This window comes from Carlito syrichta, unplaced genomic scaffold (assembly GCF_000164805.1).
Source record: "Carlito syrichta isolate Samal-C Ts95f unplaced genomic scaffold, Tarsius_syrichta-2.0.1 Scaffold304800, whole genome shotgun sequence".
Taxonomy (NCBI): domain Eukaryota; kingdom Metazoa; phylum Chordata; class Mammalia; order Primates; family Tarsiidae; genus Carlito; species Carlito syrichta.
In genome coordinates this window covers 608500-635810 of record NW_007248896.1, presented here as the reverse complement: position 1 = coordinate 635810, position 27311 = coordinate 608500, and the positions used below count along the sequence as shown (strand labels likewise).

General features: G+C 34.3%; 1 protein-coding gene across 5 annotated transcripts in view; it reads left to right on the top strand.

Annotated features, from left to right (window-relative positions):
• Positions 1–27311, top strand: part of TAX1BP1 (Tax1 binding protein 1) — a 95050-nt gene that overhangs the window by 30788 nt on the left and 36951 nt on the right. For 4 of the 5 annotated variants that reach the window (XM_021713913.1, XM_021713912.1, XM_008060990.1 and 1 more), the window contains exons 4-8: positions 4464–4651; positions 7977–8135; positions 22532–22680; positions 22762–22852; positions 24455–24640. In XM_021713913.1, the coding sequence (XP_021569588.1) occupies positions 4464–4651; positions 7977–8135; positions 22532–22680; positions 22762–22852; positions 24455–24640 (773 nt within the window). The remainder of the gene's footprint in view (positions 1–4463; positions 4652–7976; positions 8136–22531; positions 22681–22761; positions 22853–24454; positions 24641–27311) is intronic. The other variant, XM_021713914.1, reaches the window with a different exon arrangement.

Genomic DNA, 27311 nt, shown 5'->3' with positions numbered 1-27311 from the left:
CAGGTCGAGGCTGCGGTGGCCGGGAGTGGCCACTGCCCTCCAGTCTGGGCGACAGAGTGAGACTCCAACTCAAAAAAAAAAATTATGTTCTGTGCCAAGAAACAAATATTCAGGGGATGAAATTTGTAGTGCAATAAAGGCAGAGGTGTAGGTCCTCATAAATATTTATGGATAAAGAAATGTTATAAATTACATATGTAGTTTATCTTTTAATATTTAGTTTTCTTAGATAATAAAATTTAAGTGTGTGTATTGGAACCAATTTTTTTACATTAAAATTATTTTTTCTTAAAAGTTGTGATTTTATTTGTAATCATTTTTACAGTGATTAGTTTTCTCTTAAAAAATAAATTTACTGCCAGGCTCAAAGTATTGCTCCGTGCCTGTAATCCTTGCTATTCAGAAAGCTAAGGGAGACAGATGACTTGCCAGAAATTTGAGACCAGTCTGAACAACTTAGCAAGACACCATGTTTTAAAAAAAAATAGTTACTAAATTTGTTATGGTGACTTATGTGTTTGTTAGGGACTTAGCAAAAAGTTAAAAAGTGGTGAGAAAGAGAGAAAAGCATCTAGTTTATTTCTGTTTATACTTTAAAAACATTTTCTTGGGTGCTAAACATAAATGCAATAAATTACAAGTTTTTGAAAATTCAGTAATTTTTATTTTAAATTTTGAAATTCAGAAATAAAAGCTTTTGCCTGCCTAGAACTTTTTTGTTTGTTTGTTATATAAGGAAGTCAGTTACAGGCATGAAACACCTCATCATAGACTCTTAGAGCTATAGATGGGCTTTTAAGCACTATCCAAATCACTTTGCTCGTTTTGTGGATGAGTCATGAGAATCTGAAAATGCAAAAACCCCAAACAACTATTAATACCTAAATGTGATTGTTTTCCTAAATGGACCCTTATTTGCTTATTATAATCTTGCTGGGTGCTAATGTTACAGACTGTAAAATTTTACTCAAAATTTGATTTTCACTTTTTTCATTTTGTTGTCAATGTTATTATTTTGACAGCACCTTTAATAAATAGCTTCAAATTGAAGTTCTGAATAATTAAATCTTTCTCAAATAGTATTTGAGCCACATTTTTGTTTTTTAAAGAATCAAACTTGAATGTCTAGTTTGTAGAATTTCTTAATGTCATGATACTAGAGCTGATTAATCAGACTGTATTTTTGTTTTTAGTTTCCGCAGTGTTGAGGTATTTTTGGTTTCTATTTAAGCTTTAAAATCAGTCCAGTGGTCATTTGGAAAGTTACTGTGCTTTGATTAATAAATTTGTAGTAGATATGAGGAGGGCAGATTTTTTAAAACTTTAAAAAAAATAGAAGCTGGGCTCAGTGGCTCAGCCTGTAATCCCGCGCCTTGGGAGGCTGAGGTGAGTGGATTGCCTGAGCACGTGTGTTCGTGACCCGCCTGGGCAACTTGGTGAGACCTCATCTCTACAATAAATCAAAAAAAAAAAAAAATTAGCCGGGTGTGGTAGCGCACGCCTGTAGTTCCAGCTACTTGGAAGACTGAGGCGGAAGGATCGCTGGAGCCCAGCAGGTTGAGGCTGCAGTGGCCGGGAGCGGCCACTGCACTCCAGTCTGGGCGACAGAGTAAGACTTCAATTGGAAAAAAAATAAAAATAAAAATAAAAAAAGTAGGTTGCCAGATGCATGTCTATGTATACTTTTTAAAAAACTTTATATTTTGAGATAATTATATATGTAACAAAACTTGTAAGAGTTTTACACAGATTTTCTGTATACCCTTTGCCTAGCTGCTCCTCATGTTAACATACTTTTTTTTTTTTAAAGAAGTTGGTAGTTTAACATTGACCTAGTTAGCTAAAGTACAAACCTTACTCAAATTTCACCAGTGTTTCCACTGATGTTCTTTTTTATGTTCTTGGAACTCTTCCTTAATCCTACATTGTATTTAGTTGTCATGTCTTCGTTTTGTTTTTTTTTTTTTTGGAGTCTGGGTCTCAATCTGTTACAGTGGTAACAGATTATGGCTCACTGCCGCCTCGACCTCTTGGGCTCAGGTAATGGCTCATGCCACAGCCTCCCGAGTAGCTGGGACCATGCCTGGCTAATTGAAAAAAAAATTTTGTCACAGCATGGTCTCACTTTGTTACTCAGGCTGGTCGCAAGCTTGTGGACTCAGGCAGTCTTCCTGCCTCAGCTTCCCAAAGTGCTGGGGTTACTTACAAGTGTGAACCACTACACCCGGCCTGTCATGTCTTCTTAATTGCAATCTCTCCTTATCTTTCATAACCATTAGTTTTTTGAAGACTACTGTTAGTGTTGTGTATGTGTATTGTGGACAGGGGTGGGGGGGGATAGCATGCCTCTCATCTTCAGTTTGTTTGGTGTTTTTTCATGATTAGGTTGATATACCTTGAGGATGAATGCCATAAAAGTGATGTTGTACCTTTCTTAGTGCATTATATCAGACAGTATTTGGTGTCCATACATCTTATTACTGGTGATATTACTCTTGATCACTTTGTTAAGGTGGTGTCATCTGGGTTTCCCCACTGTAAATAAAGTTAATATTTTTCTCTTTGTAATTAATGAATATTATGGGGAAACTACTTTGAGACCATGGCAATATTTTGTTTCTTCTCAGATTTTCAGCTACTAATTTTAGTATCTCTCTGTGCATCTTGCCAACAACTATTATTGTAATGTTTGCATAATAATGTTCATTACTTGGATATTTCCTGGTTGGAAGTATGTTAGGAAGAGTTGTCCTCTTCTCCATGGACTCATTAATGTCTCCTATGAAATAAAGCTTGATTGTTTTGGCTTTGGTCATTGACGTTTGTCATTATTTGGTCATTTGGTCAAGTAGGCTCCTGTATTTTTTTAAAATGTGTCCTTTCCTCTTCTAATTCTGTTTTGAGGAATTCTTCTTTGCTGTCAAGTACCACAAGAATATTTTGGCTTATATATTCTCTGTCTCTCCTCCCTGTTTCTAAGGAGAAAAGCCAGCTATTTTTTAAAAAATGAAGTCAGGTGAAGTAGTAGTAATGAGGCCAGAAATTTCAAGACACGAAAGAATAGCAGACATAGTAATTACGGATTTTTGGGTAGGTATTAATAAGGTGAATATACTCATCTTTGTAGATTGATTTTACAGTTATTGAATGCTTTCTTTTTACAAGTCATTGTGGAAGATTCAGAATTTTTTAATATGTATACACACACATAAATCTGTCTGTCCTCATTGTATGTGTGTGTAACTGTATCTGCCCTCAGTGTTTTTGAGGTCTGATATATAAAGCATGTACTTTGTAACTAGTAATATATACTGTGGAGGTATTTATTTTTCAATATAAAAATTCTGTATGAGCCTTTAGAGGAGTTAAAGATTAATTTTAAGTTAAGGTAACCCATCAAAACTTAAAACAGGGTAACGATTGAATTGAAGAAAGAAGGGAACAAATATTGACTGCACATTATTTGTCAGATAGTGGACTAGGTGTATGAATAAACTCTGTAGATATTTTGGAACCCTGAGATAAATAGTCTCATATCTTTTTTTTTCCTTCAGATAAGAGCCTGTGGTTCAAGGAAGTTAAGTAAATAGTAGTGATAGAACTGAAATTCCAGAATCAATCTTTGTGGTTCTAAAGCATATTTTGATTGAACTGTGCTAGTGGACCTCATCTTTTTTTTTCTGCCTTTACACAGTTCACATGTACAGCATATTCCTTTTAGTTAATATCTTTAATTTGTGTGTAATTAATGTCAAATTGGGGAGAAAATTTCTGTAAATGACACATTCCCACACTCATTTCTTGTTAGATTTTTATACTGATTTTTCCCTTTCTTTCCTCCAGCCTTTTTCTCTTTATAAGGTACATACTTACCTCTCAGATGAGTTGCTTTTGCCCTGGTGAAGAGACAAGGAGGAAGAGTAATCTGGGAATAGAAGCTTAAACCAAAGAGAAGAAAAATTTGAGAATGTTTGAGGAGGAAGGAAGGATCTAGTGTTTTTTTATTTTTATTTTTTTTGAGTTGGATTCTCACTCTGTTGCCCAGGCTGGAGTGCAGTGGCACACTCATGGCCACCACAGCCTCGACCTGCTGAGTCAGGCGATCCTTCCACCTTAGCCTTCCAAGTAGCTGGAACTACAGGTGTGCGCTGCCACTCCTGGCTTATTTTTTGATTTGTTGTAGAGACGAGGTCTCACTAAGTTGCCCAGGCTGATCTTGAGTCCCTGAGCTCAGGCAATCCTCTCGCCTTGGTTTCCCAAAGTGGCTGGGATTACAGGCTTGAGCCACCATGCCCGGCCTGGAAGCGTCTAGTTTTGATAGATAATTTGTGAAAGATAGGAGGAAGAACATATTCCCAATATGTACTCTGTAACAGTGTGAGAAAGGAGAACTGGCAAGTATTGTTAAATTGAAATATTATTGCCTTTATAATATGAAGTTTTGTTTGTTAACTTCCTCTCAGGATATTATCTTCCAAATGATGATGGAGAATTTTATCAGTTCTGTTATGTTACCCACAAAGGAGAAATTCGTGGAGCAAGTACACCATTCCAGTTTCGAGCTTCTTCTCCAGTTGAAGAGTTGCTTACTATGGAAGATGAAGGAAATTCTGACATGTTAGTGGTGACCACAAAAGCTGGCCTTCTTGAGGTTGGTAGTAACAGTGGGATAGTGATTCATTGATAATTTTAAGAACGGAACTCCTATTGGTTGGCATTTTAAGAATTTTAAGATTATGCAAAAGTAGCCACAAAAATCAAATGCTTTCTAACTAAAATAATTTAGAACGCCTTCCTTTGAAATACTTAAAACATCTTTTGGTCACAATTATGATATTAGTTCCACTGTGGCAGGGCTGTCCCTAGGCCTGTCACTATTTTGTGCATAGTAGATAATACAATAAATACCTATTTGAGAGAGTTTAGGTATAAAGATTTCCTTATGTTTCTTTGCCCTAACCTTTCTTCTTTTGTAGTGGCCTAATCTGGTCGTTGTAGAAGATTTCAGATTTGAGGGATGAAGCTGGTTGGGAGAGTGATGTAAAGCAATAAATCTAACTGTAATTGGATGTGAACTTTTACTAAACCATAGGCATGTTCTTTCTAAAGTGAATCAGGGAAGCATCCCAGTCTTAATTTAGGTTGAACACTTTTAGAATGATTTTTTTTATTGTTCATTTGATCAAATGAATAAGCCTAGATTATCCATAATTTAAACAGAAAATGTAAAAAGCTGTTTATTGTTTTTGAAAATTGAATATTGTGGAGTCATGGTATTGACTCCAACATAAATTTACTATGTAGATGGTTTAATAATTCCTATACATTAATTTTTTAGTAGTCATTGAAAGACAGAACAGCATTGTTTTCTCATTTTAAGGTCACAGTTCCCAAAAATCTTTATCCTATACCTAAAGAACAAAAATGTTGTATTTGAGTTACTGTGATTAATTATACACAGTGCCCTCTATTATAGTAATAAGAAATATAGCTTCTTAAATTGGTTCAGTATACATTTTTAGTTAATTTACGTTTATAGTTTGTCTCCTGCTTTATAGTCAAATGAACATTTAAACATGTAAATATTTAATGCCTTGGTTTTGCATTTATTTACCTTCAAGAACTGAGACTAGAGAAAAAAAGACAAGAGGTTATAGATGCAATACTTTCATTAGACAGTCAAACCCGAAGGTAGAAGGTGCCAATCATTTTTTATTGTGAATTCTTTCATATCTTTCCTTCCCCTTTCAGAAATTCCACTCTTATCTTAAATAAAGAAATGTAACTTTTATAGGGTGACGAAAACATTTTGTGGTGACAACTGCCTGATGATCAAGGTTTTTAGCCTTGTGTTTTAATGCTAGTCAGAAATGCTGAAACAAGCCCAACTCTTAAGAATGCAGTTAGCATTTATATTGCAGCTTTTTGAATACTTGTTAGACCACCCTGATTTCAGAACCTCCAACAGAAAAATGGTGAATGTTTTGGCATCCATATCTCTTATACTTTTTTTCCAAGTAGATTGAGACATAGTGTATTCTATTTCACTTCTTCCTACACCACAAAGGGCATTTTATAAAGATAACTTACATTGCTGTTTCTAGGTAAATATTTCTGAGACAGTGTTTTCATATTTTCTGACCAATATCTTGATAAATATTTTAAATTTCTGCATTCATTAAAATCTTTAATGATTTTATGTAAAAATTACACAAAATTAATACAGATGTGAGACATCATCTGGGACACTGTTAACATTAAAAGTGATTAATGAGACATAGTCCTGCATTGTGTGAGCCTTTGTTATATCCTAAATTTTTTAAAAAGAAGTAGCTCAGGGATAGAGGGAGCTATTTGACTATGGCATATGTATTAAATGATATAAAACTATTCATAATTTTCTTAGCTATGATATAGTAGTAGTTGAAAAAGCAGACTGTTTCTGTTAGAAGATACTTTCTGTGAAGTATTCAGCAGTGAAGTGCCTGCAGTTTCATTTCAAATGGTTTAGCCAAAAAAAAAAAGAATTACATAAATAAACTTAAGTATATTAAAAGAGATAGAGTAAACATGGCAAGGTATTAATGATTAGTGAATTCAGGTGATGGGTATTTGAGTATTGAACGATTTCAACATACAAAATTAGGGGCAGAAATTAGACATATACTTTTTATCTAATTTAAATTCTTTAAAAAAATTTCTACACAAGCTTTAGTAAACTCATCAGAAAGTATATGTGAATTGAATAAATCACTGGGAAAAGGTGATTCCTTTATAATGTTTGGTTGTACTATGTAAAGTATTAGCTCCATTTTTTAGCTATCAGAAAGTTTTGAGCCAGATTTATTGCAAAGTTAATAATATTTTCTGGCTGTATACTTACTTGGTTTCAATTTTCTGCTGACTTTATTGAATGCCATTTATTGCAATCTACCTCAAATGAATTTTTAACAATAGGTAAGGTATAAAAGAAATTCAGTGATTGAATAAATACATTTTTCCCAGTTTCAGAGTATTTATTTGCTGCTGGCGTTACGATTTGATTTGTTAGAGCAAGTAGAAGGGGCATTCAAAAAGATTTCAACCAGTCAACTGTCATAAGAGCCATTTTAGAGGTCAATCAATTCAATTCCATGACCTTGGAAAACTAATTTGGATTGTATTGGGGAAAAGTGTTTTATTTTTACCAGCTAAGTGTACAGTCCTTTGTGGGAAGTCTTCCCTCTGAATCTTCTTTCTTCTCTTGTTAAAATCAAAGACTTCTTGCTATAAGAGAAATATTAACTTTAATTTATTACTATTTTATATCCTTAATTCAGTAAATTTTTAGAGTATTGGAGTTGAGGTTTTCCTGAACTGAGTAATTATTAATGTTCCCATAAGAATCAAGTATGTTGTTCAGTCTGCATGTTTGTCCTAAGATTTGCATTCTTACATATAAAGATTGTTGTAATTCAGCTGAGTAGAAGCCAATTGTATATAAAGAAACTGTATATTCCTTGGTATTTTATTTAAAGAACCAACACTTTTAATAATTCTGTAGACGAAGCCCTTATATAAGAGTAATAGAGTCTAAAATTGTAATAGAGTCTAAAATTTCTCATAGGTTGCATACTTTTCTTTTTGAAGTATTTGTTACTCTGGATAAGATAGCCCAGTAATCTAGTCACTTATGAAACTTAATATGTCTTATTTTTAGTACTGATTTTATGAGTAATTAGCAGATAACTTTTTAATAATTTTTTCTCAGTTTATACTTTCTTTTGATATTTTTCTCTTTTGCTCAACCAAAAGAAGGTTTAAATATATGATTCATGAATTTTTCTAATTGAAGGCTAGAAGACACTGATTGATATAAAGTAGGTAAAATGTAAAAGTTTTTCTGTGTGTTTCTTCACTGTTTTTTTTGAAGTGGAAAACTAAATTTATAGTCACATATTTTAGGATTATGAAAAAAAGCTATTTTTTTTAAATAGTTGAAAATTGAGAAAACCATGAAAGAAAAAGAAGAGCTGGTAAAGTTAATTGCCGTACTGGAAAAAGAAACAGCACAACTTCGAGAACAAGTTGGGAGAATGGAAAGAGAGCTTAACCATGAGAAAGAAAGATGTGACCAACTGCAAGCAGAACAAAAGGTTAGTTGTGTCTTATGTAACTGATTGAAGTTGATAGTATGTTGCCTAAAACCCACCTTTTCCGAGAGCGGAACCAATTAAAGTGAGTGAAAACCAGGTATTGAAAAAAGTAGCTTTTTTAGGTAGACATTTATACAAGAATAGGTCATTTCCTACTAACCTTCTGCCACAGTTACTCTTATATTGTAAAATGGTTAAAATACTTTAAAACTTTTGGTACCAGGCTTGATGAGGTAGTCCTTGACAACTATTTCCAGATGTTTTACATCTAATTGCAAAATGCTCGATGGATTTTTTTTTTCAGGGATGGTTGGGGCAGGGAGGGACATTTGGTAATACAATTAGACATGATAAACACTGAATAAAGGGAAAATAGAATAAAGAAATTAAAAGTAATTTTCCAAACATTAGAATTCAGTGAAATAGGATGATAAGACAGATTTTGAAATTCTTGATGTGAGAAATGCTATACATTTTCCTAAGAAACGCCTAGTTAAAATTGACACAACTTCTTGATCTAAGAAAAAGAGAAGTAGAGTATAAGTAGAAAACAATGTAGCTTCATTAGAGATATAAATAGATTTAAGTTAGAAGTCAAAAGCAAACAAAAAAAGTCATCCAATCATTGGCTTGTTTTTAAATATTTTCACCAGAAAGGTCATTTGTGAGCTCTGGTAAAACTTTTATATAGACTGATCATACATATCACAATCTCACTTATAGTATAACTAGTTGAATATAGCTATTTCCTGAGGGTGGGGTCTGTTCTTTTGGTCCAACAAGGTTTAGAGCAGTTGCTTAATACTTGTTACTTTTGAACCATTCATGCAGTGATTCTCAAACATTGCTATGGTCCAGTGGAGTACTTATATATTGCACACCTGAGCAGAGGTGATATACCCATTTGAACTTTTAAAGTAGGTGTACCAAATGTTAAAACATAGTAAAATCTCATAATATGTGCCTACTATGACTATTGGGACAGCTAATTTTGTTTACTCATTCTTGTAACTGCTTTGCTATTTCGTATAGTTATTACTTTTTTTCTTCATATTTTACATTTTTTGCCCCATCAAGTTGTACCTTGATCTGGCAGTTTCCGAAGTGGAATACTAGTCTGTTTTCTTTCACCCTATTATAAGCCAGAGTGGTGGAGGTGAGATAGAAGAAGACTCATGAAAAAGGCCAATTTCAGGGTGTCCTAAGCCCATGAAATCAGGTAAACCCTGAAATGTGACTTTTGAGGTTTTGACTCTGATTATCTTGAAATCCAAGGAAAGAATGGATGATTGGGTGAATAGGATTGGCAGAATGGTAGGCCTTCATTTATGTGAAATTACACCTATATATCAGGCCTTGCCACCAGTCCTTTTGAGTATTAGCTGAGATTTAAATCGTCTCAGGTTCTCTCTGCTTTCCACGTGATAAGGGGTTAAACACTGAGACAAAGCAAAAGTTTATTCCAACAGACTGAGGTTGAGAAAGTGGTAGACTGATTAATGAGGCAAAACTTGTAGATTTGTGACCTTGATGTTTAGAAGAGATCTTCAGCAGAAGTTTTTATGGCAAATCTTAAATCTTGATGACAGTCGCTAATCTTGGAGGAGACTACTTCTCTGCTGCTATTCTTGCATTGGGGAATAATCTTAAAGTACTTGGAAATCATTTTTTTTTTTTTTAGTCTGATTCTTACTCTGTTGCCTAAACTGGAATGCAGTGGCATTATCATGGCTTATGGCAGCCTCAGACCCCCTAAGCTCAGACGATCCTTCTGCCTCAGCCTCCTGAATAGCTGGGACTACAGGCGTTCACCACCACGCCTGACTAATTTTTAAAAATTTTTGTAGAGACAAGGTCTCACTATGTTGCCCAGGCTGGTCTCAAACTCCTGGGCTCAAGCAATCCTCCCGCCTCAGCCTCCCAAAGTCCTGGAATTATAGGCATTAGCCACCACTCCCAGTCCAGTCAGTGTGCTCTTAACCATTACTCTATACTTACACCTCCAAGGGCTGAAGATGTGATCTGATCTTAATTGATTTTTTTCAGAACAGTATTATTGAGGTGTAATTTATATACCATAAAGGTCACCAGTTTAAAGTGTACAATTCATTGAATTTTAGTGTATACAGAATCATGCAGCCATTACCATAATCTAGTTTCAGAACATATTTGCCCCTAAAAGAAAGCTTATACCTATTTATGATCACTCTCTATTTACCTTTCCATCCTTTTCTGTAGTCCCAGACACCTGCTGATATCACTTTCTGTCTCTATGGATTTGTGTGTTTTGGACATTTCATGTGACTAGAATCATACTATAAGTATCCTTTTGTTACTGGCTTCTTGTACTTAGCATACTCTTTTCAGGGTCCATTCATTTTGTAGTATATATCAGTAATGCATTCCTTTTATTGTAAAAAAAATTCTATTGATGAGTATTTTTTTAAAACCCCATCTTTACATTTATTAAAGACTTGTGTACAAATTTGCAGTTTTTATGTATAATCATTGTGTTCTTGTTTATATTTTGGAATGCTAGATGCATATTTGGAAATTAGAAGTTTGAAAAATAAGGCTCAAAGAACCTTTGAGTTCTTTAGACCAGTAATTTTTAATCTTGTTTTTTAAATAGGACCAAAAACAGCTGTGACTCTATTAAGTTTTTCAATTAGTTTTTAATTTTTTGGAGCCTAGACTATAAATTGAGTTCTTTTCATACAATAAAGTATATTCTTTTCTTTTTTTCTTTTTGTTTTTAAGAGATCGAGTCTTGCTCTGTTACCCAGCCTGGAGTACAGTGTTATGATCATAGCTCACTGCCACCTCAAACTCCCAGGCTCAGGGATCCTCCTGTCTTAGCCTCTTTAGTGGCTAGGACTACATCAATACACTCAGCTAATTTTTTTTTTTTTTAATGGAGAAGGGTTCTTGCTATGTTGCCCAGACTAGTCTTGAACTGGCTTCAAGTGATCTCCGAAAGTGCTGGAATTACAGGCATAAGCCACCATGAATGATAGTATAAGATATACATGATGTACTTCAAAGCATTTTTGAACTATATTATATATGAAGACAAAACAATGTTGCTAAACAATATATGTTACAAACTGTTGCATATATTCTTACTGTTTTGGTTCTGAAGTTTTACAAACTGGGTAGGAGACATCATCAGGTATTTGGAAGGTATCACAGGTATAGGAGTGAGAATGTGAAATATCTTTTATGGTGGCTCTGGCTAGTGCGGATTTCTTCAGCTATCTTTACCTTCTTGGCTTTTTCTTCTTTAACATAAAGATTTTTTTGTGTTGTTGTATAGTGACAGTATATACTGTAAAAAAATAACTTGTCATCATACAGCATTTCTCTTTTTATTTTCTTTCTTTCTTTCTTTTTTTTTTTTTGAGTTGGAGTCTCACCTTGTCGCCCAGACTGCAGTGCAGTGGCATGCTCCTGGCCACTGCAGCCTCACCCTGCTGGGCTCCGGTGATCCTTCCGCTCAGCCTTCCAAGTAGCTGGAACTACAGGCGTGTGCTACCACGCCCGGCTAATATTTGATTTATTGTAGAGATTAAGTCTCGCCAAGTTACCCATGCGGGTCTCAAACCTGCAGGCTCACCTCGGCCTCCCAAAGCGCAGGATTACAGGCTGAGCCACCGAGCCCAGCTCTCTTTTTGTTTTCATTGAACTTGCTATCAAAAAGTAGTTACTTAGTTTTTCTGAGTTTTGGCTTCTCAGCTATAAAAGGTATCTAGTTAACAAGTGGCAGAGCAGAGAACCTGAAAACCCAAACTAGGTTTTCTTGTTACTCCATTATAGTGACTTATAATAACAGGTGCGAGTATGATATGTGTCTCTGTTAATCAAGTATTTGTTGAATAAAGAAGTAAACAATGAGTTTTGGGCCTTGTGGCTTCTGACCAGCTTTTATTGTTATTGAAAAAAGGTGTCATTTTACTTGGGGTATGGTGTTGAAAAGGCTACCTTGGGAGTTGTATCAGATTTTAAAAATATGTATTCAAAAGCTATCATTTTTTAGCAGTCCTGGTTTACTTTATGTGAGCTATTTAAAATGTTTACTTTTTATTTATTTTTAGTGGTTTTCTAGTTTTTCTTTTTAGCAAGTATAAAAAGAGCATTATTTGCATTTTTATCATTTTCTAAATATTCTGACTTTTAAAGGAATGAAAATTCTCATTTGTAGCAGCTAACAAAGGAATTCAAAGATTTTTGTATGACTAAAATTTAACAGTTGTCTCCCTTTAGTGATCACATAACTATGCCACGTTGCCCATTTAACCTATTCTTTATCAAATTTTGTTTGAAAACAAGATAAAACAATACTGTGTTTAATAGCACTAAAGTTATGCTTCACATTTTCTGGAGTCTGGCTTACATTTATGTAAGGTTCTCTTGATCAGATATAATTGTAATAGAAAATCAACCAAATAATCCCTGCAAACGTTTTGGGAAGCCTTTAATACTTGCTTCATTGAACTTGAGAAGCCATATTAAGACATAATATTATTCTATTACCACTAAGAAAAAATGTTTCCAAGTAAACTAAGACATACCATTGATTGTAAGACATGTCCTTATTTCAGAAATGATAGATTGTGAAAAAAAATAAGCATATAGTTTTAATACAGTTATTTTATATCTTTTTGCATATTAATCATTGAAGTGGCTTTCTCATTTTTAGGAGGAATTTTTCTTATCAAAATATACTAAGATACATAATGGCCTGTTTACGTGAAATTCATTGGTAATACAGTTGAAGATCATGTGTATTAAAAGGATAATGCTTAGAATTTTAGAATTTAGGGAACTTCGGGTCAAATGGAGTTCTTTTTGATAAATGGAACTTTACTGTGATGGCTTTGTAATATGTCAGCTTGTCTAGGCTGAACTTACTTCCCAGAATTTTCTTCTTTGTGGTTTGTTTAGAATGAGCCACAGAGAGATTCTTACGTGAGATTTGAAGGCGAAGTGAAGTAACAGCTATTTAGCTTTTACAAAGTTGCGGACTTCTCTCCTGGCTCACCTTGTTGGGGTGATATAGTAGCCAGGCTACAATTGCTCTACCTTTTGTGCAGTCGTCCTCCAATTTCCCCAGGTGTACCAGGAATGACTCCAGCATGCTCAGGACACCTTGAGACCATCAGAGTCAGGATGAGAACTAACATGGATTTCAATCCATTTTGGTGGACTTCAGCTGGTGATTATGGATCCTATCTTGTTCTTGCTCTTTCAACTTTATGAATGTCTTCCTTTCTTCCTTACATAGACTGGTTCCAGCTTTTGCAGTTACACAAGGTCAAATCCCTTAGTGTATCTCTGTGTGTGTGTGTGTGTGTGTGTGTCCATCCATCCATATCTCTGTTCTGCTTGTCTGATTGAGCACTGACTGATAAATTTATCATGATACATAATTCTTAGGGAGAGCCTGTGCAATTTCAAACTTGGGATACTAGCAATGTAAATTAATATTTAAGAAGCTGAATTAAACATTTCCCTTCAAAATGCTTGCAATATATTTTTGGAGTACTTAAGTATTCTTCAGTGTATTGTAAGTAATTTTAAAGATTCTTATAAAGAAGGAAGCTGGTAAAATGCATAGATACAGGTTTCTATGTGGTATCATTTTCCTTCTGCCTGAAATGACTTTCTTTAACATTTTTATAGTACAGGTCTTCTGGTGATTAATTCTTTCTGCTTTTGTATGTTATTCTTTAGTTTTGAAGATATTTTTGTTGGGTATAGAATTCTAAATTGACAGTTTTTGTCTTTGACCATTTTAAGGATATAGCTCTTCTTACATTTAATTTTTGGGTTTTTTTTTGAGTCAGGCCCTCACTCTGTTGCCCACACTGGAGTGTAGTGGCACAATCATGACTCACCACAGTCTCAGCCTCCCAGACTCAGGAGGTTCTGGCTTAATCTCCTGAATAGCAAGAACTACAGGCACACACCACTACACCTGGCTAGTTTTTTTATTTTTTGTAGAGACGAGATCTTGCTATGTTGCCTAGGCTGGTCTCGAACTCCTGGGCTCAAGCAGTCCTCCTGCGTTGGCATCTCAAAGTGCTGGGATTACAGGCATGAGCTGCCCCATCTGGTCACATTTATTGTTTTTGATAAGAAATTCAATGTTGTTGGCATTTTTTTTCTGTATTTAATATGCGACTTATTCCTCTTACTACTTTTAAGATTTACTCTTTATCATTGAAGCAGCTTGATTATGCTGTATCTTCCTATTTTCATCATTATTATTTTTTTTAATGCTTATGGTTCATTGACCTTTTTGTATCTGTAGACTTGTTCTTTTCATTAAATTTTGAAAAATTTTGGCCATTATTTCTTCAGCTGTTTTCTGTCTTCTTCTTCAGGGACTCAAGTATACGTGTATTATTACTTGAAGTTGTCACATAGTTCACTGGACTTCTTTTCTTTTTCCTAGACCCTTTTCACTCTGTTTCATTTTGGGTGATTTTTTTTTTTAATGTCTCTAAGTTCACTAATCTTTTCTTCTGCAATGTTTAATCTGCCATTATTTCCATCTAGCGTATTTTTCTTCTCAGATATTATTTTTATTCCTGGAAGTTTGATTTATGTATTTTTTATGTCTTCCATGTCACAATGTTTAGTGGGTTGTCTCTTCTGTAGCTTCTTTAACATACACATGTTTAAGTGTCTGTGTCCATTAACTTGATCATCTGGGCCATTTCTGGATAAGTTTTGATTGACTTTTTTTCCTCATGGTTTGTATTTTTCTGCTTCCCTGCATGCCTAGTAATTTTTTTTGCCCACTCATTTCCTTTTTTTTTTTTAAACCCATGCCTAGTAACTTTTGATTGGATGCTAAATATTGTTGTGAATTTCACCTTGTTGGGTATTGGGTATTTTTTTTATTCCCCAAAATATTCTCGAACTTTGTTCAGTTACTTGGGAACAGAGTAATCTTTTTGAGCCTTGTTTTCAAGCTTCATTTGTTGGTACCAGGGTAGCATTTAGTCTGGTGTTAATTTCTCCCCATCACTGAGGGAAGAGCCTTCTTTTAGTTAGAGAATACTCTGATTGTTCTTCCATGAATTATGAAGTTTTCCACTCTGGCTGGTGGGAACAGCCACTATTCCTGGCTCTTTTTGAGTTCCAGACACTGTTCCCTTCTGTCTTTCTGGGGTGATTCTCCAGCATGGGTTAATTTCCTCACATGCCTATGCTGATGAGTGAGTAATCAACTCAAGACTTGAAGGGAACCCCTTGCAGATCTCTGGAGTTGTAACCTTTCTCTGATACTCGGTCCTGCAAACTCTATTTGCCTTGGTTTTCCTGGACTCTCAGTTTCTTCTCCATAACTCAGGGACACCACTGTACTTTGCCTGAGGTTGCCCTCTTTACACTGTGGTCTTCAAAGCCTCTCTAGACAATCATCTAGAACAATTGTATGGTTGGCCTCAGTTTCTTTCGGGGATTACCGACTTTTTCCCCTGATGTCCAGTGACTTGAGAGCCATTTTAAAATTTATTTTGTCCAGTGTTTTAGTTGCTTCAGATAATGGAGTTAATCTGGTCCTTGTTGCTCTATCTTGGTACTATTTAAACTGTATTTAATTGTGGGTTTTAAAGCCAGTGTCAGGAAAATTCTCAGTTCATTTGTGTTATCTGGTCTTCCAGATACCTACCAATATTTAAAAGCCTTTGTGGTTTTTCTGCATGTATATGGCATTCTGATCTTAGTTCTCTATTCTAGTGGCTCACAAAGTAGCTGGTTCACAAACTTTGTTACTGGTCTGTGTTGGAATGAGAAACATTCCACAATGTACCTAACTGCATTGCTTCCTTCACTGATAAAGTATTGCTATAAAAAGTTGTTAGGCAAACCTAACAGTGTACTTAGTGGCATAGCTAATTTAGATTTTGTGCAAACTCTTTATCTTGATAGTCTGGTAGCAAACTGTCAGTGGCCTAGCACTGGTCTCTGGTCATATTTTTGAGTAGTCTGCTTATACTTTTATGCAGTAGTCTGCTTATACTTTATGCTACTTTGTTTAAATGAACAAATGTAGACTATATATTTAAAATGCTTTTAATTAGCCGGGCTCGGTGGCTCAGCCTGTAATCCCATGCCTTTGGGAGGCTGAGGTGAGTGGATTGCCTGAACCCGCGGGTTTGAGACCCGCCTGGGCAGCGAGACCTCATCTCTACAATAAATAAAAAAATCAGCCAGGCGTGGTAGCACACGCCTGTAATTCCGGCTACTTGGAAAGCTGAGGCAGAAGGATCGCCGGAGCCCAGCAGGTCGAGGCTGCGGTGGCTGGGAGTGGCCACTGCACTCCAGTCTGGGCGACAGAGTAATTCAAATAAATAAATAAATAAAATGCTTTTAATTGAGCTCAAGAATACTGATTGGTTCTGTAAGATTTTAACTAGGTTTACTCAGTTGGGATTATAAAAGAAAGAAAGCATCTAGAAGCCTTAACCTATATTATCTTCAATTACCTTGATTTTTTTTTAAAGTATATAATTAGATTTTTTTGGCATATTTACAGAGTCATGCCATCACTGCCACAGTCTAATTTTAGGACATTTTCATCATCTCAAAAAGAAATCTTGAGTGCATTAGCAGTCACCTCTTAGATGTCTGCCTCCAGCCTTAGAAAACCAGTAATCTACTTTCTTTCTGTCTATATTTGCCTTTTGGGCATTTATATAAACAGAATCATACAAAATCTGGTCTTTTGTGTCTGGCTTCTTTGATTTAGCATAATGATTTTGGAGTTCATCCATGAATCAGTACTTTGTTTCTTTTTATTGCTTAATGATAGTCCATATCTTGATTTTTCTTTAAAAAATTCATTCAGTAGCAACAAAGTCTCACTTTGTTACTCTTGAACTCCTGGGCTTCTTTTGCCTCAGCCTCTCCAGTAGCTGGGACTATAGCTGTGCACCACTATGCCTGCCTCTAATCTTGATTTTTGAGACAAATCTTTTTCTGACTTTAAAAAAAAATTATTTTCAGATTCTCTATCATCTTTATTGGTATACCTACTATCATAGCAGTGTTTGAACTAGCTTCATAATTTTCATCTTTTTTGGGCAAACTTTTAGTTGCTACATTTTCTGTTTTTGAATCAGATATTTTAAAATAGTAATTGAATTTGGATATGATTAACAGTGCATGTTTTATACATTATTACATAGCACACTTAATTTTTTCCTCCCTCCCTCCCTCCCTCCCTCCTCCCTCTCCTCTCCCATCCCCCTTCCTTCCTTCCTTCCGAGACAGGGTCTTGCTCTGTTGCCCAGGCTAGATAATTTTTTTCTTAATTGCATGGTGTCAGATGAGTTACTTGATTTGAATACTAGACAGGGATTAATAGTGAATTAGAGTGAAGACAGACTCAATAGTATGGAACTGAGTTTTTTTTTTTTTTTTTTAATAGTCTGTTTTTAAGTCATTTTAAGTGCGTGGGGGTAGATTTGCTTTACATGATGGTTAAGGGACCTAGTTACCTTTCCTATCATTTCACTGCCCACTCCTTAGACTCCTAGAGAATTTATGTCTTTGTGATAGAAACTTGATCTCTGGCATATTCTGATTTCAGCTGACTGAAAAGGGGAAAGATCTTTGACAAGGTGTGGTCAGTAATTTAAGTTATAGACGTGGAATATATATTATTTCTATATAGTAATATATATTCATTTATATTTCATGGATGAGAATTTAGATGACTGTAGTTAATTACAAGAGAAACCAAGTATAGTTGGGCAGCCATATGCATTACTATGGCTGAAAGAAGATCATAATTTGGCAGACAACCAGCAGTCTTGACCACAACACCAACGTAGTAGGCTTTGACTTTAGCAGTTTGTGAATGAGATCTGGAAAATGTCTTTGATACTCTTATAACTTAGTCTATGTACCATGTTAAGAAAGGTCATATCAAGAGTAGATAAAAATCAAATTACCAAAGTTTTAGTACCTTGATTGTTAAAATTAAATGTTCAGTTACTTGGAAAACTTTTTATTTGAGAATAGGAAAGTTGAAATCATTCTCAACTCTACCGTTTACTGGCTGTGTAACCTTTGGTAAATCACTTAACTTCTCTGTGGCTCAATTTTCTTATATGTAAACGAGCATCCTACTTGTTCCTAATTCTTAGGCCATGTGCAGATCAAATGAGAATGTGTATAAAGCACATAACATACCATTTCCATTACAGTAGTTCTCAAGAGAGCTGTTAATGTTATCAGTGCATTTGGAATCTGGTTTTGAACACAAGCAGTTTAAGGTATTTAGTATCTAATATATGGGATTGCCAAAAATAATTTTTGAGGTTATGATCTTATTGAATTTGTTTCCCTTAATTAATTAATTAATGCTTAATTTTGATACATAGAGGTGATTATAACCTATGTGTATATAGCAATATATTTCTTTAAACCAATTACTGTAATTTTGTACCTGCTTTGCTAAGTGATAGTCTTAGAAAATTCATAATATATTGCTCTAAAATATATTTATATGCTTTTTAATTAATCTGTAATTTTTGTGTTGATTCATACTGAACTATAAGATGAAGCATTTTTATAGTTTATTTCATAAGACTGTATCATCGAATAGTTCCCATTCAATTTCATTAAAATAAAAAACAACTTAATGTAAGTAAAATTATACTACCTTAAATTTTTTTACTTATTCCTTGCCTCTTTAAAAATGTATGTGAGACCTAATGTTAAAAAATCACTTGGCTATGGAATATATTCATATTCAGAAAACAATTCAGACATTAGGTAATTTATAGCCCAACTTCCCTCTCCTCTTCAACCAAAACAAATTAATGCTTAGCTCTGTTATTTTCTTATAAAAATATAATTTAAGTACATTTGTCATAGCATATTTTTTAATGAGTATAAGATAACCCTCATTATATTTGGTAGCACAGATAAGTGATTTTGTTGTGTGAACATCATAGAGTACACTTATACAAACCAGATCATATAGCCTTACTGCACACCTAGGCTACGTGGTATGGCCTATTGCTCTCAGGCTACAAATACAGCATGTTACTGTACTGAATACTCTAGGCAGTTGTAACACAATGGTAAGCATTTGTGTATCTAAACATATCTAGACATCTTAGAAAAAGTACAGTAAAAATATGGTATGAAACATAAACAGTGGTACACTTGTATAGAGGGCACTTACCATTAATAGAACTTGCAGAACTAGAAGTGCTCTAGGTGAGCTGATGAGTGAATGCGAAAGCCTAGGACATTTCTGTATACTTCTGTATACTTTGGCTGCTCTAAATTTATAAAAAATATTTTTTCTTTAATAATAAATTTACCATGGCTGGCTAATTTTGTGATTTATTGTAGAGCCGAGGCCTCACCAAGTTACCCAGAGTTCAAGCAGTCTTCTTGCCTTGGCCTCCCAAAGTGCTGGGATTACAGGTGTGAGCTACCATGCCCAGCCCTTACTGTGATTTTTTTACTTTGTAAACTTCAAACATTTTTTTAAAACTTTTAGACTTTTTTGTATTAGCACTTAGCTTCAAACACAAACACATTGTACAGCTGTACAAAAATGTTTTCTTTCTTTATATCCACATTCTGTAAACGTTTTTCTATTAAAAAATATATTTGCCTAATTATTGCTTTTAATTATTTTGCCTTTTAATTCATTAATTTTGCCTATTATTTTAATGCCATGACCATAATTTATTATTGAATATTGTTATATTTTCATCTGGTTGATTTCTAGAAACTAGAGAAGACACATTTATAGTCTGTGTAGCTATCTACATAACTTGTTACTTTAGTTGATTTCAAGAAGCAGGGTGTTTGAGAAAAGCCAGATTAAATTAAATGAATGAGATTTAATTTAAAGTCTAGCAAGTTTTATGAATAATTCTTCTGCCAATAATTTGTTATTTAAAGTATTGGTACTAATTTACTAAATTGTATCATGGATACATTATGAATCCAGAATACCATAGTTTCTTTTAGATAATTGTCAGTGATACTGTATCTGGTTTCTTCTTACATTTTCATTTATAATCAGAGCTGATTTTGTCTTTTTAAAGAAATATGTGAATAAATGTATTCTGGTACTTCAAATACTTTTAGTGTGTGTTTAGCGACATGGATGAGTGGTTCATAATATTATCTGGTTATTCATATCTGAGGGTTATGACTTGTGAGAATTGGTAATAGTGGCTCATGTTAATAGTGATTTCTCATTTGGTGAGGGGGTATGTCCCCTGCATGAATCTGAAATACCGAAATCTCTTTGCCCCAATTTTTGTGATTGTTTCTGTCTTGGTATACAATGAGGCAGGTTTTTTGTTTTATATTTGAATTATTAGGTCCCTCTGACAAGATTTATTTTACTATTTTAAAGTTACATTTTAAAAGAAAGTATGATTCTTAGTTGTTTGAAATGGCACCAGAATCCTTAGCCTTTTCATATTGAGAAAAATGGAGCCACATTGATGGTGCTTATGCTTAGCTCAGATATGAAAACTGGAAGCCTGAAGAACAATCCCTATTTTATAATTTTCATATCTTTTGGAAATAAGCTTGGAATGGGAAAGCTATCAGGTACCTTTATGGATACCAAAGAAAGATTCTAAGACTCTTAAGTTATAGTAAGAACGAATTTGCAATTCATTATCACGTTAACCTACTCATAGATAAAGCTATTAGTTCGTGTTTTGCATTCAGTTGCTGATGATTTTTTTCTAATTCTTTTCCTATGCATTGCCTGAAATGCTGTTTACCCAATATAGAGTTTCATTACTTACAAAATCGGAAAACCTAGGGAGAAATACTTAGATTAAGTCTGTAGCCTATTTGCAGTGCCAAGAAAGCATTTGGTAAAACTGAAAATAAAAATTAAAAAAAAAAACCTATTTAGAAACCTCTCTGGCTATCTTTTTAAATCAACAAGACAAACACTGAAAATGTATCCAAGTTTAGAGGAATCATTGTGTATTGACAACATTTATTGCAGAGGGAATACCTATTATTTGCTTCCTCCGGTATTGTGGTATTGGAACCAAAAAGCATTTAGTTTTGTATAGCAATTTTTGTTTAGTGTTGGCAGATTCAGACTGACAAACATTTGCTTTGAGCAAAAATAAAAACTATAGAGTATATCTAACCACTATTGTAATACAATGTAGCAATTATCCTATTCTAGCAAAATATTTAAAATGATATCCTATCTATAAGTGAAATATTTAGGTGAGTTACTTTATGCAAATTAAAGTGACATAAGTACTATATAATTGTCGGACTCGATGGCTCAGCCTGTAATCTCGAGCTTTGGGAGGCTGAGGTGAGTGAATTGCCTCAACTCGCGGGTTCGAGACCTGCCTGGGCAACTTGGTGAGACCTCATCTCTACAATAAATCAAAAAATTAGTTGGGCGTGGTAGCGTGCACCTGTAGTTCCAGCTCTTTGGAAGGCTGAGGCGGAAGGATCGCTGGAGCCCAGCAGCTCGAGGTTCCAGTGGCTGGGAGCGTGCCACTGCACTCCAGTCTGGGCAACAGAGACTACAACTCAAAAAAACAAAACAAAGTACTATATAATTGACACTTTTAACTTGGCAGAATGGTAATTTTTAAAGTTTTTGTTGTTATTTTGGATAGGTATTATTGTTCTGGGGATCTTAATTTACTAATTCTTTTGTTATATATTTTTTCACAGCAGACTATCTTCATGTATACATTGTTACTTTTGAGTCTTAAAATTTTATAAATAGACAAAAAGATATTATCTCCATTTAACTTATTTTAAAACAGATTTAAAGAGGTGGCCCTTAATCAGGTTCTTATGAGTTACTTTTCTTAATTGATGTGATAAACAGTTTTAAAACTTGTAAATTATCTGTTTAAAGTAGAATATTCTATTTTAAGTAGAAATACATTTAATTTGTTACTGCCTCTTTTGTATTTGTTTTCGTATCTTTAAACATTTGTTTAGGTTTCTGAGTCACATTGGCAAGAACATTAGGAACATTGCTGTAGGTGTTTATTTGCTCTTTGATGGCATTTAGTGATCTATGCAAGAAGTGGGTGAGAAAAAGAAAAGTGACTAATTTTTAATTTTTTTCCACATTTTTGTGGCCTGCCCCCTGGTGGAGAAGTTAGTAAAATCTACAAACAGCATACAGGAAAAGTCTGAAGGGGGAAAAACTATATAAATTAATAATTGATTAATTTAGTATATGAAAATTTAAACATATGTTCGAATATTCATACCTTATAAGTTTTGGAAGGGACAAATGTATTAAAATCTTATGAATACATAATTTCTTAAAAATAGACAAATTTGCCTTAATGATTATGTTTTTATGTTTCTTGGTATACCTTGTTTTTCTTTCTCAGGGTCTTGCTGAAGTATCACAGAGTTTAAAAACAGAAAATGAAGAGCTTAAGAAGAGGTATAATGATGCCACATCCAAAGCTCTCCAGCTTGAGGAAGATATTGTATCAGTGACTCATAAAGCCATTGAAAAAGAAACTGAATTAGACAGGTATTTCTGATGCTTTTAAAAATAACTTGAATGTTTTAAAGTTGCTTTGGTCTACATTAATGTTACTTTATCTGAACTCAGTTTGAAGGACAAACTCAGGAAGGCACAACATGAAAGAGAACAACTTGAATGTCAATTGAAGACGGAAAAGGATGAGAAGGAACTTTATAAGGTAATTTATTCTTTCCATTTCTATAGTTGTCTGCTGCTTCATAACAGGTTACCCAAAACAGGGGCTGTGGGTCATGAATTTGGGAGCAACTTAGCTGAGTGGTTCTAGCTTCTGTTCTCTTATGTAGTTGCCATCAGGAGGTTGGCAAGGGCTGCAGTCAGCTAAATGGCTTGATTGGGACTGGAGAGTCTGCTTTTAAGATGGCTCACTCACGTGGCTATTGGCAGGAGGCCCTTCAGCTTTTCTCTATGTGATCTCTCCATAGGCTGCTTGAACATTCTCACAGCACGGCAGCTAAGTTCTCTTGGAGTAAGTGATTCAGGAGGAAGAAGGAGAAAGTGACAGTCATGGTGTTTATCACCCCTAAAAGTTTTCAGAGAATTAATTTGTCGCTATTTTAGATACTTAGCAGGTTCTGTTTAATAAGTCAAAGAGATTTAATGGTAATAAGATACTTTTTATCAGAATTTACATAATCAAGTGTTCTCTCCCTTTAAGCATATACGTTGGAAGAACATTAATTTATTTCAGTGATGATCATGTTTTCAGAGTTTGGCTTTTTTAAAAGTTATCTTCTGAGACTGTCATTTTGCAAAAATATCCTCACTGCAAATCTTGGCATTTAAAGTTTTTCTTTCTTTTTAAAGTAGTCCTGAAAATATAGGGTAGTTAATTGTCAGTAACGTTGTGGGTACAAATGGACACATTCTTTCATTAGTGACTCATAAGTATTTCTTGAATTTAGTTCTAGTTGAGAAATTTCAAGAGCATTTTGAGTTTAGTCAGCTTCATGTTAAAATACTTTTATGAGCTGATGATTATGAAAATTAGAGTATTTTAAAAGTGATGCTGCAAAGGTGTTGACTGCTGATGCTTTCACAGAATCAGGAGTTAATATTTTATCCTTGTGAACAGGAAATAGTTCTTCAGTTTTACATACATATAGAGAGTCAAGTGCAAGAAGTATGTTAGTTCATTTCTCTCCACTACTTTTAACCAAGCAAGATACACTTTATAGTGGATACTAGGTGTTTATACTCTTTATAATTACAATTATGGAATTTGATTTGTTTATCTGTTATGTGCAAATCAGCAACAGCCAAAGTTCATGGAATAATTAATATAGTTAGGTTAACTAATCAACAAATTTAGGCACGTGTGGAATAAATTTTTAGATAGATAGTACTTTTTCACATGCAAAATATTAAATTGTTTGAGTTGTTGTTTTCCAGAATCTGGTCATGACCTTATATTTGAATATGCCTGTAACATAATTTGTTTCCCCAAAAGAACAGCCAAGTCTCTTTGCACTTTTAAAGAGAACCTGAAATCATTAAATCAAAGGAAAAGACTTTAGAGATCAGGTAATGTAGTTAGACCTTAGCATTAACTTCTGCGGGAAAATTTTAAAAACTTAGAAAAGTGATGTTCTGCTCCTACATGCTTAGCTATTAGTTGGCAAAACCTGATATCCTGAATCCTTGTCTGGTGGGTCTTTTCTTCCTTTGATTATCTTTGGATTAGAGATAAATAATGGTATTTTAAACTTTGACCATGGTTATGGATTTAGAATATTCTTGGCATTTTTAAACACTGTTACAGGTACATTTGAAGAATACAGAAATAGAAAATACCAAGCTTGTGTCAGAGGTCCAGACTTTAAAGAATTTAGATGGGAACAAAGAAAGCATGATTACTCATTTTAAAGAAGAGATTGGCAGACTGCAGTTCTGTTTGACTGAAAAGGAAAATCTGCAAAGGACTTTCCTGCTTACAACCTCAAGTAAAGTAAGTACTTTTGCAACATGGATGTGAAGATTGTAAAACATATCTCTATTGAATGTTGTATATAATGTGATTGTTTTTAATTCATCCCCAACCTTTTCTTTTGAAAAAGTTTGGACCTACAAAATAGTTGGAAGAACAGAACACTGTTCTCTTCTAACTATGTTCTAACTATGGACCCTAAAATATTTTACCATTCTTTGTTTTATTTCCTGAACCATTTTAATTGCAGGTATTATGATAATTCACCCTAAGTACTTTAACCTTTTGCCCTTGTGAACAAGTACATTCTTCTGTACAACCACAATATCATTATCACACATAAGAATGTAACATTGATAGGATAATATTAATTTTAATATATAGTCTAGTTAGTCCACATTCATATTGCCCAAATATATATTTGTATTACCTTTACAGATTTTTTTATCCTGGCAGTCAAAGATTATTCATTAATTTGTTATGTTTTGAGTTTGTTTTAATCTAGAATAGTGCTTCTACACTTTTTTGTTGTTTTTGTATAAATAGTGTCTTTACACTTATTATGACATTGAAATTTTTGGAGAAGTCAGGCTGGTGTGATGGAATGCTCCATTATCTGGATTTGTCTATCGTTTCCCCATGACTAGATTCAGGGCAGATATTTTTGCAAGAAAAGACATAGATTTTGTTTTGTCCATTCTGTTGTAGTCATATCAAAGTTATGTAATATCAGTCCCCATTCTTGATAATGTTAGGCTTGATAATTTCCTTGAAGTTATATCTGCCTGTCTCTATATGGGTGCCTTTCAATTCCCTCTTTGTGATGAAGTAATCTGTGTGAACATTCCAACAACCTTTCACCCAATGGTTTTATTATCCTTTGATGTTCCTCACCTGCATGAGCTATTACATTAGTAATAGTGGTTGCAAAATGGTGATTTTTAAAATTCTGTCATTTCTTCTATATTTATTGATGTGTTCTTTTATAATGAGGAAGTTCCTGTTACCCTCTCCTTCTTTTTTCTATATTATAGACTTACAGGTGTTTTGTTCTATGTATTATTACACATGATCATCATTTTTTTTTTCCATACCCAGATTGTTCTAAATTTAACCAGGGGAACCTTTTTCTTTTTTTTGAGTTGGAGTCTCACTTTGTCACCCAGGATGGAGGGCAGTGGCATGCTCCTGGCCACCACAGCCTCGACCTGCTGGGCTCCAGCGATCCTTCCACCTCAGCTTTCCAAGTAGCTGGAACTACAGGCACACGCTACCACGCCTGGCTAGTTTTTAATTTATTGTAGAGATGAGGTCTTGCCAAGTTGCCCAGGTGGGTCTCAAACCTGCAGGCTCAGGCAATCCTCTTGCCTCAGCCTCCCAAAGTGCTGGGATTACAGGCTGAGCCACCGAGCCCGGCCTGAGGGAACCTTTTCAAACCTGCTTTTGTGTCCTGATATGTCCCCATAATCCTTAATAATTTCTTGCTTTGTGGCATAACTGTACGTTCTAGCTTCAGATTCTGCCCTAGACTTGTTATTACTATTTCTTCAAGGAACTCTGGTTCTTTTAGTAAGGGCATTTTGAAACCAAGAGCTGGATCCTGTTGCTACTAGAAGGTTGTTCTTCTTTGTACTTTCAGTGGACATTTGACATCTTCCATTTATATTGATATCTCTAATTCAGATTTAATACCTTAGGGTTCTTCCTTTCCTTTATTTCATGTTTATATATCTCATCTTCCAGTGTGAGAACTCATGTTTCCAAAACATTATTATTCTCATTTACTCTACTGAGCCATATACACCAGTAGTTTCACAATTATCATGTCAATACATTTTCAACAATAAATCTCCTAAATAAAGTTAAGGTCTTTTCCCAGCTCTTTTTTCTTAGAATATACTTCACTAAGGGTGTGTAGAAAACCATGTTCAAAAGTTACATAGTTTTTTAAACATACTTGTAAATTTGTTATACAGTTTTTAATTTGTATTTAATTTTAATATTTGCTTTTATTCTAATCTTTTAATTTTATTTTTTGAGTATGTAAAACATTTGCATTGTCAGAGGTTTAAGTGATATAAAAAAGTACTTGATGCCTCATTCTCTTCACTATTCTTTTGACTTCTTTCTTACTATATCCATAGGTAAACATTTTAATTAATTTCTAGTTTATCCTTTCTTTATTTCTTAATTTGAAATTTTTTTTTACTTTAAGGATATGGGGTACAATTCAGCATTAGGTACATAAGTGGTACAGGTTAAGTTTGGGGCTCCCTTTGGTCCTGACTTTGCCTGGTTTGAGATCAGGTACCCTTATTGATGTTATGTGCCCCCTGCCCATAACAGCAGTTTCCTGCTACTGCCAATCCTGTTCTTACAGTATTATGATAAATGTTCAGAGTGCACTTATGAGTGAGGAATGTGGTACTCAGTTCCTTGTTCCTATGATAGATCACTGAGTATGATAGACTCTAAATCCATCTAAGTTGCTGCAAAGTTAATAATTTTGTCCCTCTTTATGGCTGTGTAATATTCCATTGTGTATACATTCACATTTTTTTTTTTTAATCCAATCCACTTTGAGTGGACAGCACAGTTTTTGCTGTTATGAATAATGGTGCAGTAAACATGCATGTCTTTTTTTTTTTTGAGTTGGAGTCTCACTCTGTCGCCCAGACTGGAGTGCAGTGGC